General features: G+C 40.7%; 1 protein-coding gene across 3 annotated transcripts in view; it reads left to right on the top strand.

Annotated features, from left to right (window-relative positions):
* Nucleotides 1–21,076, top strand: part of NBEA (neurobeachin) — a gene marked incomplete at its 5' end in the record, with an annotated part of 531,924 nt that overhangs the window by 424,010 nt on the left and 86,838 nt on the right. For all 3 annotated transcript variants that reach the window (XM_080929212.1, XM_080929210.1, XM_080929211.1), the window contains 3 exons: nt 11,435–11,552; nt 11,835–11,937; nt 17,228–17,343. In XM_080929212.1, the coding sequence (XP_080785338.1) occupies nt 11,435–11,552; nt 11,835–11,937; nt 17,228–17,343 (337 nt within the window). The remainder of the gene's footprint in view (nt 1–11,434; nt 11,553–11,834; nt 11,938–17,227; nt 17,344–21,076) is intronic.

Below are 21,076 nucleotides of genomic sequence, written 5' to 3'. Positions count from 1 at the left end.
ACTCTGCTCTGACATAAAGAAACGTCAATGATCTGTTTTAGTTCAAAATTTTGGCACAACCATACTGAAAATATGACTAGTTAAATGTATTAACGCGTGTACTTACTCCACAGAATTCTGTGCCAAATTAGCCTCATTTTTCATAAATGAATTCATGATGTGGGTGTTTCTTGTATTCATTTGTATTTACCTTCTAAATCGTTTATGCTTCTAGAGAAGCGTACATGGGATGGGTGTACCATGGAGCTGCACATGCAGAGCCCTTGCTGTGTTGTATGTCACACACCAGGCCATACAGAAGGAAGCTGGTCTACACAAGCATGGTGTCTGAGTAAGACACAGAAATAGCTTTGTGTGGGAAGAAGACAGTGCTATAGAGGGGCTTGTCCATATCAATAGAGAACTCAGCTTTCATCATTTTAATTTGTTTAATTTATTTACGTACAGTCTTTCCGTGTGTGGATTGGATAATTGGTTTTGTTATCACATTTCCTTTGCAGAAACTCCTGCCTCCGTAGCAGAGTGATGGTCCCATCCATTGTCTTTGTGACTGAACAAGTATCTTTCTCACATTATTTGAGTACCATAATCTGTACAGAGATTGCCAATAGCATTGCTTCCTCAAGATGCCTGCAGCACCCCTAGGTCATCAGTGATTTACCAAGACTTTCTCACTTCGTCTAACACACAATCAGCTTTCCCTCTCCTTCTGCACCCATCTGAAGTGAAGCTCCCATTGCTTGCTTCTTCCTTAATTGTAATCTCGGGTTTATCCTCATGAAGTCACTATGTAGACAGCTCCCCAGCATTCTTTTCAGAATATAGATGGAATCCTGGGCTTTGTTATTTTTCTGCCTCAGCAGGATTTCAGAACTTCCCAGAGCTCACACTCACTAGAAGCCGAGTTAGATATCACAGTTTCTATGTGTCTTTTCTGCCGTGAGAGCTCTGGAAGGCCTTGTCTTTGAGGTTCTGATGGGAAGGACTTTTGAGTTCCTTCCTAAATACAGCATAGAGCACCTCACTGTACCACCCTGGGGACAGTTGTATTACTGGTTTAGTACCCATAGCATTCTTATTCTATATGAGGAGAAACTATTGGTAGAAAATCATTACAAGTACTTGATAAAACCCAAGTCCTTACCTACAGCTCCTGTCTCGGGGAAAGAACTAAATCGGCCCACTAACATGAGAAAGTGAGACTCTTGTGTATAGGATGTGAGTCCCTTACTTCCAGGTTGGTTCTCACAGTATCTTCTCTTGCCAGCAAAGTGGAGCAAGCATACCACCAGTGAAAAATTTTACCTGGGAGCCCCTTACTGTACTGTCAGTGCCTGAGAGTTGTTATTAAAGCACCTTTTGTCTGCTAACTACCTCTACATAAAAGAAAAGTCCTCTCCCTAGAAAATTGCTCATACTCATCTGTGGTGCTGGTTCCAGATGAGCCAGTTTCCTACTTGGTAGACACTTGGTAGATGGTTGACTAGATAGATGCTTTTTGAGCAGCAGATGTTACTAGTAGGAATTTCCCAAGCAAACAAGAAATATTATAGAACTCATGCATGAAAACCTTTAATACCTGCTTACTTTAAAATTTGAGTAGATTTCATTGTCTGGGGCAGTTTTGTGATTATGGAGAATTAAACTGACACAGAGACTTTCTTTCTGTAAAAAGCAAAGCATGAACGTCAAAAAACAGACTTGGTGTCCTCTGAGTACAGATTTCAAAATTCAAAAGTCTATACTAGAGAAAGATATTTGGATGTGGGACACATAAACACATACAGGGACATTCATAGGTGACAGCAAGCTGAGTGAACAAGTCCTAGAACTTGGAGATCTCCCAGGCTGGCTGAGTGCTTACTTTTCTCAGCCTCACAGGCTTTCTCAACTCTGTCATGCTGGGCCTTGCTGGGCCATTCTGGGTTGTGCTGGGCTATGCTGGGCTATACTGGGCCATCCTGGACTAAACTGGGCTATGCTGGACCATGCTGGGCTATACTGGGCTATACTGGGTCATGCTGGGCTATACTAGACTATGCTGGGCCATGCTGTGCTATACTGGGCCATGATGGGCTATACTGGGCTATACTGGACTATGCTGGGCTATTCTGGGCTATGCTGGGCCATGCTGGGCTATACTGGGCCATGCTGGTCTATGCTGGGCCATGCTGGGCTATACTGGGCCATGCTGGGCTATACTGGGCTATACTGGGCCATGCTGGGATTTCTTGTTTCTCATACTCAGGCATCAGCACTTCTGAACTTAGAATCAACTCAGGGACATCTAGAGAGGGAGGGAGTAAACTGTGTTTCTTCTCCAGATTATATTTTCCTTATCTCTTCTGTCTCTGGGATGAGTGCCCTGACTCAATTGCGGGGAGAAGAGAGGACACATATGACATGATCACTTATGATAGTAGTTTAATGACAATGATGGATCAGGAAACAGAAGTGGTTTCTGGTGTTAACAGCACTTTCCTCTGAGGAAACATAGTAAAATTCAAGTAGGAAATTCCTCTTTGTAAATTACACATATTTATTTGATGATGATGAGGAGGAGGAGGGTGTGTGTGTGTGTGTGTGTGTGTGTGTGTGTGTGTAAGTTTGAGAACAGCTTGCAGGTGTTAGTTTTTTACTTCTCCCACATGACTCCTGGGAATCAGACTCAAGCCCCTTTACCCACTGAGTCATCTCACTCGCCTGCAAACAGAAATTTCCATGGGACCTTCTTAAAACGGAAATGTCACTAAGGCTCCAGTAAACTACTTTCATAAAAATATTACAAAGTAGAATATAACAATCATTAATAGCTATTAAATAAATTGTAAAATATTTTGTTTGTACAACTATAGATGCCAAGTGATTTTAAAATACTCCGTTGTCCAACCATATACTGACTCCGTAAATATTTAATCTAACACAATCATTTGTACTGATTTTCAATACTGTCTGGGGCATTGTACTAAGTGATAACAATGCAGTCATAAGGGGAGATGCCCTTGATAAAACATGCTATCGGTTCACAACATTTTCTTTGGGTACATACTGTGGAGAGAACTCATGCAGGCTGCTTTGATATCCTACAGTAGAGAATTTACAAGTAATCAGACAACTCAGCTTAAAACCTACAACAGGCAAATGAAAAATGAAGCAGGCAAAGAAGAGAGGGAAGATGCTCCCAGGAGGGGAGGGACATGCATGTTTTTGGTTACCATAGGAGAGAGTCTGGCATGTCAGAGAGGCTGAAAACAAGCCCATGTGGCTAGAACCAAGAGGGCTACGTGTGACCAGATGCACCTAGAGCCAGCAATAGGATGCATGCACCAAGACCCATCTCATCTGTCTTGTCTTCTGCTCCTCTGAATACCCACTGCTCTGTGGCTCCTGCTGACAGTCTTCTTGTTGCTTTTGGTGCCTTCCCATTCTCTAGTGTGTGCATGTGTCTTTGAATACCTCACATTCAGATTGTCAAGAGAGATTATCTGATTGAGCCAGACAGCTAATACTTATGACAGTGTGACTCTGGGCAGGGTTTCCACAAACATGGGTTCTACGTTTGTTATTGAGATACCTGCTTTTCTATGGATTGTCCATCCCAGTTCATTCTACTATAGCCATGATTGTGGGTTTGCTGCTACATAAACCCAGCATATAGGAACATCTGTATTAATCATGTATCTCTAAAGGAACAAAACACAGACTCAAGCTGTGGTCCAGCTAGTCCAACAGTGGCTGTCTACCAATGGAAGATTCAAGAACCCAGTAGTTGTTTAGTCCATGAGGCTGAATGTCTCAACTCTAATCTACATTAGAGTCCCAAAGAAGTAGGCTCTAATGTCAGTGAACGAATGGACTTGCCAATGAGAACAGTCAGGCAAAGATAAAATGCTTTCTTCCTTCATGTTCTTTATATAGGCTGCCATTAGAAGGTGTGGTTCAGATTAAAGGTGATCTTCCCAACCCAAAGGATCCAGATTAAAAGTGGGTCTTTCCACTTCAAATGACATAATTAGGAAAAAGAAATCCTTCATGGCTGTGCCCAGATATAGTCAAGTAGAAAACCAAGAATAGCCGCCACAAACTTAGAAAGGAGAAACATTCATGTCCTGCCCAGTCCAGTCTGTAATAAACTTGGAATCAGTCTAGGGCTTTCGGAGGCTTGCTTGCGTGTTTGCTTCTTTTCACAGTGCTACGGATCATACTCAGGTCCTTGAGGATATTAAAAAGTCCTTTACTGCCCTAAATCCCCAAGTCAATTCTTGTTTCTTTGTTCATGGAAGAATCTCCCTGTGTAGCTCAGGTTGGCTTGGGAGTTACAATCCTGTGAGTTGCTAGCCTTGTCTCCCAAGCACTGAAATTACAGCTACCATATGTAGCTCAACTTGAAGGCCCCTAGTGAGTGGTTTAAATTGTTATAGGCCATATTTATTAAGAACATTTTTAGGGGCAAAAGAGATGGCTTATCAAATAAGAGGATTTGTTGCTCTTGCAACTGGTCTAGATTTATTTCCCACCACCCACATAGTAGCTTACAAACATCCCTAACTCCAGTTCAAAAGGATCTAGTGCCCTCTTGACTCACACAGATTCCCAGCAAGTAGTGGTGCACAAACATGCGTGTAGACAGAACACTCACACTTAAAACAAAGTGAATCAGTCTAATAAAATGTGCTACAAGTTACTTTTCTAAACATATATTTTATTAAATACAGATCAGTTAATTTGTTTATGATTTATTAGAGATATTAATAATGTATGTGTTGGGTAACTTCTGCTTTAACATGACCATCAAATAAATACCTGTAAATAATGAGGACATTGAGAATTTTTGTCCTCATTGAGCTGTTGTGCCGCAGGTGTTGAAGACACACCAAGTAAGCCAACAGCTAAGGTGGTTTGCTTTGTTATAAAGAGGGGGTGCGGGGCTCTCAGAAGGGGCAGTAGATTCTTTGAGTTTAATCATTAATGGCAGTTGATGAACAGAACACAACAGTGAGGGATTGGCAGGCAGAAGAAAGTTTGTGTGCAGGGGCACTGAAGTGTGACAGAACATGGCATATTGGGGACCTGAAAAGTATTCAGAATGGTTGGCTTTGGAGCTCGGCAGAAGGCACAGGGTGGATAGATGTGGGATTTCACAGCACTCTTAGTATTTGTAGCTCGTGCGTGTGTGTGTGTGTGTGTGTGTGTGTGTGTGTGCGTGTGCGTGCGTGTGCGTGCTATGTGCTGCATGTTGATGAACTGTCTGTTTCAGGGTATTTAGTGTTCAGAGCTTTGTGGGTAAGAGCTGTGAAGACATTGGTGCTTCTGTTTTGTACAGTTTCTTGCAGGTTCCCTCGACCAAATGCTAACCCGGGAGGAGATGCTTGAGTCTAATTTTTAAAATATTAAGTAAAATTTCTTATAATGTTAGACACGTTTCAATTTTTTGTGTATTTAAATACTTTATAGCAAAAAGTTGTAATATTGTGAAAGAGTTCTATCATGGCATAACAGATTGGATTGCCAGCAAAACATAAAGCAACAGCAATAAAATTCTCTTTTCTGTCATTTGGTAAATATTGCCCAATTTGGCTGTTAAAATAATTACATTAGCATCTCACCTGATACATTTTCAAAGGCCAAACAACTTTACTGACAATTTATAGCATCTAAATAGCAGTTTGACCATATTTGTTCAAAGAAAGCATGCAAACTCAGATCTGAAATTGAAGAAAAATGTCTAAAAATAAAGAACTTATAAATGCCACCAGTCACAAAATTGTCACAGTGCAGAAAGTTGCAAAAGAAGTTAATATTCTAGTTTCTACAAATTAGTGTCTTAACAACATTTTTGCCTGGGCCGAATTCCAAAAAAAAAAAAAAAAAAAAAAAATCTAACCAACTGGCCAAACAAACAAACAACAACAACAAAAACAACAAAGAGAAAATTTTAAGACTTTTAGAGTTTGCCAAGTTTGAGAAAATTAGTAAACAGGGCCAAAAGATACAGTGTTTCCACCTGGGGACATCCATGAATCAGTCAAAACCAAACCGTTTTCCCACCATCCCTTTCTCTGGGGGCACACTTTGGAGGGTGCTTTTGCAGAGAACTCCTGCTGCACCTCTGGTCATTTTTGTAAATTAAACATCCAACAAAGTGATTGAGGTGCCCTCTGTGGAGACTTTGCAGAGTAATAGAATAAAAAGAACCCTGCCAGATCTCCACCCTCACATTCTCTGTCAGTTCTGAGGGATGCAGGTAATAAATTCGGCCATCTTAAAAGTGCTTGCCACACGTAAGATAATGCAAAGGACACAAATGGCACTCTGGGGAATGAGCTTATATTTTTTAAACTAATAATGATTTACTGCTTATGTATATTATTGGGACAAACTCCCAGTTTTGCTGTTAAGATCTCATCTTCACTGTAGTCGCGGCAATGATTTCTGAAGTGCTAACCTAATGATCTGGCATCTTTGTATAGAGTCCTCACATGCCGTGTCACTGTTCTCAGACAAGTGCCCACACTCCATATACTTCTTCTGACCTAGCCTTGTGATCTGCTCCCACCCGTCCTTTACTGTTCTGTCAGCTTCCCTCCTCACAACACAGTGCTGACGCCCTGGTCTCATAGCCCACTCTGCCTCACTAATATCCATGTCCTTATATGGTGATAGTATATGTTCATGGCATCTTTAAGTGATAGTAGCCAAATGACAATGAAATGGGGACAGGACTAAGAGAAGATGGATAGAACAAAGGAGGCCTAACTATACTCTATTTAGACAGGCTAAGTGTTCTTACAGTCTTCACTACAGATGACAGAGCAACAGTGGTGGCTGCTCTAGAGCTGGGTCTTGGGATCAGAAGTGTTCATTTGTCTAATATCTATGATATGAGTCACAGCTAAGGAAACTTGCAGTGGCTTTTAGTTCAGTGAGGGATTGCATTGTTGATGATGTCATTTTTGGTGGTTAGGAGCAGAGATCTTCTGTGTACACACACACACACACATATATATGCAAGAAGGTAGGGATAATTATAGTAATGTGGAATCCTTTGTTAAACACTTGCAATGTGCTTTTGCTAAAAGAGTGATCTTATCTGACCTCAGAGCATTCTGTGAGATTAGCTCATATATTTCTTATCTTTAGCAAACTGAAAAATCAAAAAGATGTAACTACCTGGGGTTCACCACTACAAAGAGTACAGACCCTTGGGAAGACTTAATTAAATCTATGGCTAGCATGTACAAATTGATAAAGTACAGCAGGTAAAGATTAATGTATAGAAAGCTATTTATGGGTGGGCTACATAAACTGGGCAACTACAGTGTTTTGATCCCTAATTATCCTGTAACATATCTCAGTAATGCACATGATAACATATGTTCAGTATTCAGAACTATAACAACATTGTTTAATTTTTGTTGGGATGTATTAATTGCTAAACAATAAATGTGAAATAATATTAGAAACCCATCTCAATAGTATGACTAGCGTTATTGCCTGCCAGCTTATTACTGGCATTAGAGAACATCACTGACTACAAAAATACAGAAATAGTTGTGAAAATTATAATTGACTTTCTCCCTTTAAAGATGTGCTAAAAATTTATAAGGGAAGAGGGGAGTTGGGTAAAAGCTGGGAGGAGTTGGGAGAGGGGAAACTGTGGTTGGGATAATTTGTATGAGAGAAAAATTGTTTTTAGTATAAAAAAAAAGAGATTGATGATTTTTGTTGGGTTTTTGGTAGAAAACAGACTTCAATAACTGATATTCCAAGTTGAATTTCATTATGTATAATTAACACAATATCCAACTAAACTATTTGGGCAACAATTAAAATAGCATTGAATAAAATGTGATGAACATCATGTTCACATGCTTAGAGGAATTGTCAGATCTTATTCTTAAATGTTACCCAATATTCTTATAAGCTATATTCCAAAATCACCTACTAATCTACCATCAAAGATTAACTGTAACTATCTTGAAGTTGATAGTCCAAATAGATCCAGTTTGTCTTGGAAATAAACTACTAAGATCTTTGTCTTGGAAGAGGATTTTTAAAGCGACTATCAGAGTGTCCACTCCTCATCTGTACATCCCTGTCTCTTGTGCCCTGTGTTTGAGAGTCTTTCACCCTCAGCAGATCTAATTCCCCTTTGTATTTTTAGCAAGAGACTGATGCTGTGAAAATGAAATAGAAAAGAAGCGACATCTCTTATTTTTTCTTGCATCTGCTGGGGAGAACGGTCACCAGAGCAGGCATGACAAGCCGGAGGCACATCGCGCCAGCCCGCAGGATAGGGCAGCTCCTTCCATCCCACTTCTGCTGGCAGGTGGAGGAAAAGCACATGTATTCATGTGTGAATAAAATCCTGAAATTTCTTTTGAACTATTCTGTCTTGAGTATATTTGCTAAAGTCCTGAGCCATTTGTAATTTACATGGAATTACAAAAGTAATGGCAACCTGTAACTAACTTATTGTTGAATTACAAGCCCTTTAATTAAACTGTTGAAACTGGAAATGTCAATAAAACATGAGCACCGAGAACACATGCAACCTCTGAGGCATTTCAGTCGTTCTTAACAGCAGCTACTGCCCAACTCATGACCTGCGCTCTCCCTATCCCCAGAGGAGTGTGTGTGCCGCACATCCTAATGTGTGTGTTAGGTGACCTAAGGTCAGCAAGGCCATCACTAAACAAGAACTTTTAGTTTGCACAGTATTAGCTGCCTCTGAAGAAAAAGAAAAGACAAAATTGATTTGACAGCTCTGTTCATGTTTCTGACAATGTTGTCCATGTCTGATACACATGAGTGCACATCAGTCCTATTTTCCTTCAACATGATCACCAGATAATGTGTGTTAAGCATACATTTGGGTAGGTGGTTTACAAGTCAGTGTTCCATCCTGATTTCTGTGTGCTTCAGCTCATAGGTGAATGAGGGTGACCTTACGTCACAGGTTAGCACAGTCTTTTCTCTTTCCTGTTGTGTACCAAACACTTAAAACAGTTAGTGGCCACTCTAAAAAAAAAATCAGTGAGACTCCATAAGATTTGGAATCAAGATGCTTTACTGCTCATGTGTCTGACCTATGGAATGTAAGGAACTTCATACTTACTCTGTTTTGAGGAAACAAAAGCAAACAAACTACTTAGTAGTGATCAGATTTTGTAATATATTAGCTACTTTACAAAAGCAAGGCGAAACAGCTAGGGGATATGGGAAGGTGACTTGAAGAAATCAAAACCGGAAACCAGTGCTGATAAAAGTACTTGAATGATTCAGGAGAAGATTTCAGACTAGAAGGAGAGCAAGTTTCAGCCCTGTAATAGAAGGTCCTAAAAGTTAGATGGCATTATGTAACAAGTATAGGTATGCATCGACTGCTTTGTTTTATCGGTTCATATTTCAGACCTGGGCTTGGTGCCCAGGTTTTTATGGAAACATGGCCATAAAACCAGCATTCACTTGACTGTAAGTGATATTCCTTTATATTTCTGAAATGCACATCAATAGATTTTAACACTTCGTCACATGCCCAGTAGCATCCCCTCTGTCCCCTCTGCCTCCATGTGCAGAGCCTTTTTGTTCTCATTACACGAGACCCGGGTTTCTAAGATCTCACCACATAACCTTTCTGCGGCCTTTCAGGAACCCTGTGGGTCTAGGCAGTCGAGAGAAACCACTTTACAATGTATGTGGCTGAAGAGCAATGTAAATGACTGTAATTAAAACAAGAGATTAAAGGCACAGGGAATGGCTAATAAGAAATGAAGAAAATTCTAAGAACTATAGGAATTCTGCATATAAGGAGGAAGAGTATGTTGGGCTGTGTTAGCCATGAGCTAGCTTCCTGACTACCACAGACACAGGGTCCTGCTGGAGTGGTCCTCTAGCTAGTTTTCTTTTTTTAGGAGTTCCCTCCAAGGAGTTGGTCAAGCTGTTCCTGGCATGTCCTCACCAGAGATGCTGCTTTTGAACTGCTAGGGTTGGAAGTCCTTGGGAACTGCTGGCCAGTGGGCGCAGTTGGCCATTGTGTATCTCAGTAGCTGGCACAGAGACCAGGCAGGACTGAGGGAGTGCAGCACAGAAAGAAAGCCCGTTCTCCAGGTAGCTCCTTGGTGCCTCCTGATTGGCCTTACATCATGCAAGCTAGTAGAGGGAACATATCGAAGGGGCATTAGTTCATCTTAACAGAGCAAGTAGTGAAGGAATGAGGTGGACCCTAAAGACTATAAATTCAGTCCAGTTTGTTTTCCCAGTTACCTTTTAGAAGCAAATGTTCTTCCTACCATAGTTCCTATGGACAGAGATGAGTGAAAACACATCTGTGTCTGGGTGTACAAGATGTATACCCAGGCACAGTTAGGGAACTGTCTCCATGGAATACCAGGATTAATATGAGGGGCCCAGCAGAGGCTTCCCAAAAGATTATCATGGTTTACTCATTTGACTGTTTGAATTATAATGCTCTTAATTATTTTTTTTCTTAATGAAATAATTGTATGCAGGTATTAAATAACCATACAGTTTTTAACTATTTGTCTTAAGATATTTGTTACTTAACACATGGAGATGATGTTAGCAATCTTGTAGTCTTTCTTTTTCATTCTGAAAAAAGTTATACTAGCGTATAAAATTCAGATGTGCAGTAGGTTATAGTGCCAGAGTAAATATGACCTGCAGTGAGGCACCATTTTATAAAATACATGGGAAGAAGTTGTCATGTGGGAAAAACTTCATAGAGCTGGCCCTCCATGTGTGTGTGTGTGTGTGTGTGTGTGTGTGTGCGTACACACATCCACCAAAACAAAATTAGAAAAATATATTGAATTTTTACTTATAAGATCCATTAGAACATTTTATAGCTAATTTATATATAGTTTATATATATAATTTATATATATAGCAAAGCAACAGAAACCTAATGTGTGTGAAAATTAAGAAGTACTTTGTGTTTTCACCAAAGTTTACATTCAGATACAGATCCAAGGAAAAAGTCTTCATATGCTGTTAGCAGTGTTGGTGCATCAAACAGAATGTTATCAGGGAGAAACTGAGCACTAACAGCATATAACATACAAACACCTTTCACCAGAAAATAGTTGCTCAGACCAGTCAGGAAAAACTGAACACAGCGGTAACTGGTTTCATGAAGTAAGGGAGAAAGAGAAAGATGGACAAATATTTGGTAGTACCAACAGGATAATTTCTGTTTAAGAATATATAGTTCTTTTTAGTCCTTCGTTTCCTCTTGAGTCAAGGGAGTTTGGAAAGTTGGAAATTATGCAAACATGCAGTATAATACATACCATGACATATTATGAAAGCAGAAGATACCTCCTTTAGCATATTATACAGCACTACATGAAGTGTTTTCCAGATCTTAAATTCCTAATTTATTGGTTCCTTTCCTCTTACCTCCTTCTCTTAGGTTCTTGCATACACTGAGGGACTTCATGGGAAATGGATGTTCAGTGAGATCCGAGCTGTGTTTTCCAGACGGTACCTTCTGCAGAACACTGCACTGGAAGTATTCATGGCAAACCGAAGTAAGTCTCTGAAGGAGCCTGAAAAAAGTCCTTGATACAATTCACTTGTACGTCCAACACTGATTGATTTTGTCTGTATTCCTGTCTGTGTGCTATCACTGAAGCCAAGTGTGTTTGAAGTCTTTGGTTTCAGTTTCATGTGGACAAAGCTGCAGAACAGGCTAACCTTCCATGAAGACTCACTGACATTACAGAAAAGCCACCGTAGGCCCTTGGATTCTGTGTCCTAAGTGGTCATCCCTCCTGTAGTTTGCTAAAGCCCTTTCTTTTCTTCTGCTGCAGCCTCTGTGATGTTTAATTTTCCTGACCAAGCAACAGTTAAAAAAGTTGTCTACAGCTTGCCTCGGGTTGGAGTGGGGACCAGCTATGGTTTGCCACAAGCCAGGTAATTATATCACATTATACATTATCTGTAGTTTGTTTACATATAATAACTTCTAATGCTAAGGACTTTTCTTGCTCTGTGGGTTATTTATGGGGAGGACATATGGAAACTACTGCACTGAATAGAGAATGGCAAGGGCAGACTCACTAAACATGTCTCCAGTGACTGCAGTGTTACAGTCATTCACCTTTAATCCAGTCAAATCCACCGCACTCAGGAGGCAGAGGCGGGAAGGTCTCTGTGACGTCCAGGCTGGCCTGGTCTATACTGTGAGTTTCAGGAAAAACAGGGCTAAACCTGGAAACCTGTCTCAGTCAACCAAAAAGAAGAGGAAGGAGGAGGAGGAGAAGGAGGAGAAGACAGACATATTTCTAGTTAAAGCCATATTGCACCAGCATACCAAACACCACATATGGCATCTGTGTTAAGTACTAGCAAGTAGCATAGAGATTATGGTTTCATAAATGCTAGATATAAATGACTGATTATTAAGTTAAAAAATCTTTGGGTTTACTGAGAGTAACAATTACTCATTATAGTATACTTTTAACTTTTACTTAAATCTTTCATTTGGAATATTTGAAAAATCATTGAAAACCTCATGTTATTAAAAGGTTTCTAAACAGAAAATATAGTGACTAATTATCTATATTATTTGTGCTTCGTTACATGAAATTGAGTACCTGAATAAAAAAGTTCTCCCTCTCTCTGCATATGTGTGAGTCTCTGTATGAGTTAAGACACTGCTGGTTCTGGTTCAGATACTTAGTGATGCCAGCTGTCTGAATTAGCTTCCTGATTACAAAATCAGTGTTGCTGTCCCTGGCACCCCATCTCCACACAACCAATAGAGAGAAGATACAACCGATTTCTCTTTAAATGTTTGAATTTTAAGAAGGAGCATATTTCTCAGAAACTTCTGAGAATCTTGATCTCAAGTCACTTTGGCTAGAAGAGATCACCTTACACCCCTAAAGCAGTGGGAGTGTTTGCTCAGGGATCCTCTGCATTCTAGAGATTTTGGAAGACATGCCTCTGTTTCCTTGCCACCTCCTCCCTGAAGAAAAAGAGGATTATAGTACCAGCCTCTGTGTAGAAAGCCAACCACAAACTATTAAATTCTCAAAGATAAGCACAGAGCATTGTGTGGCAAGGCCAGTCTTTCTCCATCTTCCCTAAATGGATACTGGGCATTCCAGAGACAGTGGCCATGACTCATTCATCCATAACCTTGTAGCTCGCAGCTTAGTGCACAGTAGCAAAGGGCTTTCCCAAGTGTTTTCCAGCCAGAGTTCCCATACACTGTGCTTCCCCTCAGCTTCTAGCACGAGAGCAAATGTGGCCGTGTCTGCACATGCTCAGGATAGTCATGAGGAGAATGAGAACATTAAACCAAGACATTAGTAGATAATGAAGCATGGATAAAAAATGCAAGTCAAAGAAAACTGCATTTAAACTTAATCTATCAGAAACAGTGAGAGTGGTTTGTCAGGCTTGTTTTCGTTGATTGAATCGAAGCTGACTTGTGGTTATCACTACTTCCTTCCCAAGTGCTCACAGTTAAGACATTTAATCATCAAGAATTTCTTCCAGGAATGAATGTTAAGAATACACAAATAGGTTTGTCTTTCTCCTGGTTAAAAGTAAGACCCCATCCCCCCACTACACCCCCTATCATTTTACTCAATAACCATTAATTCCTGAAAAGACCACCTATAGGCTTCCTTGGGGCACGGATAAGTTTCTGTAATGCTTTTGAACCTGCCTGAATATGATTTATTCAAAATAAACAACATCTCCCCTACTATATGCCTTACCTCTTATAGATATCAATTTCTTTAACTTCTGAAAGAGTACTTTTTTGGGTAGAAAAATACTCAGTAGATTTACCTTTTCAGTCACTTCTTAAAGCCATGGTCTTGGAACAGCAGGTTGTTGTCTTGGCTTGTTTTCTCCTTTAAAGTCTCAATTCATTCTTGTTTTCCTAACAGTATTCTTGCAAGCTCAGTTTTCATATTTCTGAAACATGTTATCCTAGAAGTAACAAAAGAGGGTAGGAGAACCTTATGTAGGTGGTAAGTTACATTCTCCACTGATGAAATGAGCAAATTCCAGCCACATTAGAATATATATAAATGCAGGTTTGTTGGGAAGCTGCTCTAGGGAGGCGAATTCACTGGCTCAAAGAAAGAAGTCATGGGGAAGGTGGAGGGGAGTTAGAAATAGAGAAAGCTTAAGCATGCAGCATGAAGGGAAAAGTGAGAAACAGGGAAAAGGAAACTGAAATGTCTGAATTATATAGCAAAGAAAATCTTGGGAAGGGCTGCCTGGGCTGGAGAAGCTCAGGGTTGGGGGTCTGGGTATACCAGGTAGGGATTGGGAGGTGGGTGGGTATGGAAGAACCTGGAGGCCAGGTCTGCTTTGGTATGTAAAATATGCATCTCAGCCCCTTGTCCTGAGGTCTGAAACCAAGCAGTTGGCCTAGACCTGCCGCCTACAAGCAGGATAATACTAAGGATATCTAACATCTAGAAATAATTCAGTATGTAGTGGTTGTAAGACCCAAATTGAGTCTTATCTGTTTGAGGCTCCCATGAATGAGATGAGAGATCAGGGATTGATGCAAAAGCAAGAGCTTTATTAGTCCAGTGCACTGGGGGTGGCCCACATCCAGAGAAGAAAGGCCCCAAAAGGCTGTTACAAGCAGTTTTTATACTTTTTAGGGGTGCAGGTTACATCAGCAAGGTTATAATTTAAATTCATTGGCTAAGCATATTGACCTTTAAGCCTGTTGGTTACTGAGTATGTAAGTCAGGACCCTGTCTGGGACTAGAGGGTCAGATGGTTAGAATTCTGAGAATGATTTATTCAAGGAAGTCCCTTAGACCAGGTGGGGTGAGCTGCTGGGCCATTGTTTCTGCATGGTGGGGGAGAAGAAGGAAAGTTTAAGGAATGTGTAGGGCATGGGTGCCAAGGGTAGAGAATGTTTTACTGTGACTTCTTCAGTAATTAAAAGAAGAAAAGATAGATGGTGAGAGTAATGACATTCTCATCTACAATCAAAAGGGAAAGTGTCTGTGTAGGGGTTCAAAATTAAATATCCTTTAAAACACAAAGAAAAGGCACTTCATAAACTATAAATGTGTGCAAGCAGTATATACATGTGCATGGGTGCACACACCCACAGATGAGGGTGCATAGGTGAGTAAAACAGATGTGCACACAGACCCCTTCCCGCTCCCAAAGATTGCATGTGGAAAGTCCAAAGGTAGGAATGATGCTCTTCCAAGGAGAAGTTCTTTGGTGTGTCCCTGTAGAATAACAAAGACTCCAGGAATTCATGCTGTGCTTTCTTGACACCTGCTTCTGCCAGTATATGCAAAATTAAGTCAGCTCTCAGGAATTTTCAGCTACAGCCTTCAGACACTTAATTTTACACAACAAAGCATTATTAAATTCAAAGGCAGCTACCTTTCCCAAACAACTGACTTCAGCATCCCCTAGCCAAGCTCACCACAGAGGTCACATTGCAAATCAGATTGTTGCTTAATAAGCAATTTCAGGACAAAGGGATGATTTCCATTAAGGTAGCGTGGCCTCATGAATGCATCTCTGATTAATTAATATTCACAGTGTGGTTCAGTGAGTACTTCCCAGTGTAGGGGACAATTTGTGTCTTAATTCCGACATTGACTATCTCTCTTAAACCTTAAAGGACTCATATTTTATATAAATTATGTAATAAAAACTAATCTACAAGCAAGAAAACTTAGATTTAGAGAACTGCATCATCACCCCTGTCTTTTCTAAATTCCCATTTTCATCTTCTGTCAAGGTGGCTCATGTTGATCTAAAAATCAGTCTTTTCTCACTGAACAAAAAAAAAAAAAAAAATTACTGGCAGACAAAAACTCACATCCCACATGTGATACCAAGTCATCTTCTCCTATAGTTTCTTCAGTCAGAAGGAGCCAAAGAGAATACTGATTGTACTTGCTATCAACATTTTTAATTTCTCAACTTCAACGTTAGGTAGCCCTTACTTTTCATACATCTTTGAGAAGACTGGGGTTTGTATTTAGTGTCTACCAGGCTCAAAAACAAAAAGCAAAATCCCTCTGTGAAGCGTTAGTTTGGGTCCAGAAAAGTGAAGGTACTAGGTCCACTTTGGTCCCAGTGTCTGAGAAACTGAGAAGTGCATGCCCTTTCAGAAACTGCAGCTGCTTACAGTGAACCACACAACGGGCTGCTCTGAGTCTCTTCATCAGTTACAGTCCAAGTGGCTACTTTTAACATGTTGCCTTAGTCAGCTTGCTTCAGTTATAGGAGTACCTGATGCTGGGTAATACAGAGAAAGCAGATTTACTTAATTCAGTTTTAGAAGTTGATCATGAAAGATTAGGCCTCAACTACTCAGCCTGTGCTGAGGGTTCCCTGGGACAAGAAAGAAAAATGGCCATGTGAGATGGGGCCAAACATGCAGAACAGTCTGTTGTCTTGAGAACTTACTCCATAAGACCAACATTAATTCCTCCCGAGGACAGTGCCCTATGACCTAGGACCTTCATAAGGCCCCTATTCTTGAAGATGCTACCACCTCAGCACCAACAACTCCCAGTGCATGAAACAGCAGTGGACAGAACTGCCCGGTGTTTCTACTGGTCTAGGAGCAGCATTAAGAGTAACATGAATTTTAACAGCTTCAGGAAACAAGTGACTTTATCGTAGTTTTCTAAATATACTAGGCTTCCCTAATTTTCAAATAAATACTTGAGCCTGGACTACACAACCATGGCAGCCTATTCCACAAAGCTATGTTTACACTCCTGGGCCTGTGCAGTTTTTCAAAGTTCTCATTGTTTTGTTTGTTTTGCTTTACATTAGAGCTGTGTATTTATCATGCAGGTAGAGACAGTATACTTTGTGCTTCCTTTGTTCAATGACAGGCTTGTTGCCCCTGAGAAGTAAGGCCTGCAGGCGGGCACCTGTGTAACTCTGCGATGGTTGTTATACAGTGGACTTCCTGTGTGGTTTAATCTACCTTGATTTGTTTTGAGCACCATTTTGTTCCTGTGTACTGTAATTACCCATTTGCAGCTGTATTTCACAGATAGAGCTGTTTCTAGACTTACCTTTCTCTATAATAGAATTCACAAACAGAGCTGATGTCTACAAATAAATATTTTACAATTTACCCAAGAAAGCCAAGCCACAAATTACTGACTGATGTCAAACAGTTATGCTAATTGCAACTGGATTGAAGTGTTTTTCTGGCCTGCTTACTTTCCAGGAGGATATCACTGGCCACTCCTCGGCAGCTGTATAAGTCTTCCAATATGACTCAGCGCTGGCAAAGAAGGGAAATCTCCAACTTTGAGTATCTGATGTTTCTCAACACTATAGCAGGTAAGATCCAAAGTTTAGACCATCTGAGTTGTAGGTGACATGACCTCATGGGATGCCTTGTTCTCACAGGGACTCGGATGCAGTAGTAGGGTGAACGTGGGTGTATTTATAGTTGACAGGAGCTGTGCAGCCGATACCAAGGGTTTAGGTGTTTCCCCTTGTCCACAGATTTGTTAGAGCTAGCAAACTATTGCTAGAGTGTCTAAAAATAACTATGGGAAAATATGACTTCACAACTTGGTCATTTTCAGCAGAAGCAGCCACACAGGAGAATAACCTCCCTAAGGTGGATGTCAGCTGGGTTAGGTCATGGTTGCCTTACAGCATCTTTTTTCTTAAAAGACTTGAATAAGAATAAAATGGCAGATAATATTTGCTAACTGGTGAGACAGCTGCTGTGCTTGTCAGTGAAGAACACACAGCAGCTTCTTTTCTCCGTCCTGACCACAGGTTTGGGATGGGGCAGTGGATGTCTGTGAGAACTGCCCCCTGCTCCAGCTTTTGCATGGGTTGAGTCATTGTGATTTGCAGAGTCTGCTGCTTCTCTGAGCTAGGTGTAGAAGCCTAGTGTTGGTGGTGAGGAGTCTCAGCCGTGGCATGGACGCCTGTGTCATTCATTACCTGTGGTTACTGTTGGCCGTAACTGCTCAGAGAGTGCAGTCCTGCTACTCCCAAATCACTGTGAAATGCCCTGACCACTCTTCTTTTAAGTCTAGATATGGTGTGCAAGTGGACACTACGCACGCTGGACTTTCACTGGTCAACAAAAGAATAAAGTTATTTGAAGTGTTTTTGCATTTTATTCATAAATGCATATGTTAATATGTATATTCACATATAACATACTTGTATCTTAAAGAAGCCTGTTTGCTCCCTAAAAAGTAAATGACTTGTATAATAGTACCAAATTAGTATGTCACTTGCACACACAGATTAAATGACCATAAATGACTGGAAGGGAGATGACTCAGTTTCCTTGGCAGAAATTCCTCAGCACCATGACAGTTAGTTCTCAGACCCTATATATAGCAAATCCTGAGGCTGCATAGGTCCCATGAGCCCCTGCCAAGTCCTTTAGCCTCTCATATGGCTATGTGAACACATGCCATCCTTATCAACATACAAAAACAGGCCAGCAGCAATGTAGCCTCAGGGCGGGACAAACAGTGGTTCAGCTTCTGGACAAGAACATTTATTTAAAGTACTTTTGGTCCTGTTTGAACTCTGGCCATCCAACTCATAGTTGCAGAGAGCCAGTGCTTCTTAGATCAATACAGGACTTCACAGCAAAAGTGTAAACTCCCACCAAGGAGAAGAGAGCCAGAGCTCTACACCAGTCATCTGTGTGTCCCAAAAAGAGGAGGACCAGAACCCCAGACAAGCTGCCTGTGTGTCTCAAAAGAAGCTGGGCTTGGAGGCTTCCAGTCTTCACAGGTTTAATCTTCAAAAGAAACGTGTAACATAGTAACATTTTGTGGTACTTGGCATGTTTGGTTCTATGTCATATGGTTATGCTGCTGTGTTTAATGCTTGTTGCTTTTAATATTCTATTGCATGCCTTTAACCACAGAGATAGCATCCCATGTGTTTAGTGATCTAGAATGTAGGTGTCTTGTTAGTACTTCTAGAAATGTTAGTCAAATTTTCAGCAGCCCCCTAAGCTCTGTTTCTCTGTGTTATGTTATGCTATGTTATGTTATGTTATGTTATGTTATGTTATGTCATGTTATGTTATGTGTGCATGTCTGATGTCTGTGCAGGTGTGTACACTTGGTGTCCAGCTGTATCACTCTCTACATTACTGATTTGAGACCGGTCTCTTGCTTAAACCGAAAGCAGACTGGCAGCCAGTGAGCCCGCCCTTTCTTCCCCATCCTCCTAGCTTTCACATGGAGTCCAGGGATGTAAGCTCAGGGTCTTGAGCTTGAGCAACAAAAGCTCATAAGCACCAACCACCCAGCCCTGTTTCACTCATTTTTAAACTCAAAAATGAATCAATTTTAATTATCCTTACATGATATAAAAGCATTTACTCAGTTTTACATTCATTTTTTGTGTGTATAATTTACCATCTATATTCCAGATTATTAACTCTTTACTTACTAAATTCATGCCTTTATATATATTAAAATTATTTCAAATTATTAAATTTTTGTTTACATAGTATTATATATACATATATATGTATACGTGTATAATTATTGGCCTGATGTTTAAAGAATAACATTAATTTTTTATTATTTGTAATATTTTCTATACTCTGTTAATTTCTTCTTTATTGAGGGATGTATTAAGCAAGAGCAGTATCTGCTAGGGATGTGGCTGAGTGTTCAGCACACACAATTGCAGTGTCTGCTGGGAATATAGTCAGTGATAGAGTGTTTGCCCCAAACATACAAGGCCGAGAGTACAGTTCCCCTTAGAGCAAGGTGGGGGAGTAACAGATTCATTGTCTCCCAGTAGATGGACAAGCATTTTTCCTTGACTGGGCTAGCTGGTTGGAATTAAAGAGCAGGGTGAGATACCTCACCTCTATTTTTTTCAGTTTCTAGACCAGCAGCTATTCATATGGTGGTTATCCTGTCTAAGTTAGAATGGGCACCCTGGGCAGAGAGCAATCTCTGGTTTACTGTTATACAGAGGTAGTTTCTGTCCTTACTGATTCCCAAGGTGAATGAGTATCAGTATATTCCAGTGCTGTGATACAGGGCCCCCTGCAACCACACCATGCCCATGGCTTTCTGGGAGTCACTTTGCTTGACTAAGTCCGGATGTTTCATCTAAATCTGTATAGAGATAACTTTATAGTCCCGTCTACAAGTTACACTTGAAGCCTGTAATCCCAGAACTTGGATAGCTGTGGCGGGAGATTGGTGAGCTTGAGTACAGACTGATTTACATATATATATTTGTATATACGTGTGTGTGTGTGTGTGTGTGTGTGTGTGTGTGTGTGTGTGTGTGTGTGTAGTATTTTTAAGGGCAATGTGGGACATACAGTAATACTCTCTTTCAGACAAAATGAGCAGATGGAAATGTAAGTGAATGTGATAGGTTGCACATGAGCAGCACAGAGACCAGTGTGCCTGCTTTCGTTTCAAATCTTAGAAGCCTTGTGTTTCCAAGCCAGAGTCTGAGGACAGAAAGAGGAGGATGAGGTGTGACGTGGATGAGAGCCTTATCAATGGGGTGGTCAATAGAGAGGAAAGTAAGAGACTGAGTGTGTATCATGGAAAAAATAAAAGCCCTCTTAGCTTCCTGTGCCCACTCTTCTCAGAGTGAGGCCCTAACCAACAGCATGTGCACCAACTGTGGGCCTGTGACACATGCAGATGCTCCTGTTCTTCTGCACACGGATAGGGTTAAAAAGAGCAGCCTCAAGGTGGGTGTCCTGCAACACATTTGCTCTAGCTATCTTAAAACCAGTCTCCACAATAAGCTTCCTGTGCAAGACATTAGAGTGTCAGTCATGGGTGGCTCTGTACATCTGTGTGTGCACATATACAAGTGCAGGCATGTGCCTGTGTTCATGTGAAGAGTACACACATGTGGAGTGTCATTCTTGGCCAGGGAGCTCTATAAATCCACTTTTGCTGTGATTACAAGGACATAGCCCACACTCAGCTTTTTCTCATATGGTTGCTAGGTGTGGAACTGTGGCTGTAATGCTTGCGGATTTAGTGCTTTGCCTTTCTAGCACCAGAAGCACTTGGAGTGCTGTGGCAAGAAGATT

Source organism: Micromys minutus (assembly GCF_963924665.1).
Source record: "Micromys minutus genome assembly, chromosome: 15".
Classification (NCBI taxonomy): Eukaryota; Metazoa; Chordata; class Mammalia; order Rodentia; family Muridae; genus Micromys; species Micromys minutus.
Note: the sequence above shows the minus strand (reverse complement) of the source record. Positions and strands in the feature narration are given on the sequence as shown.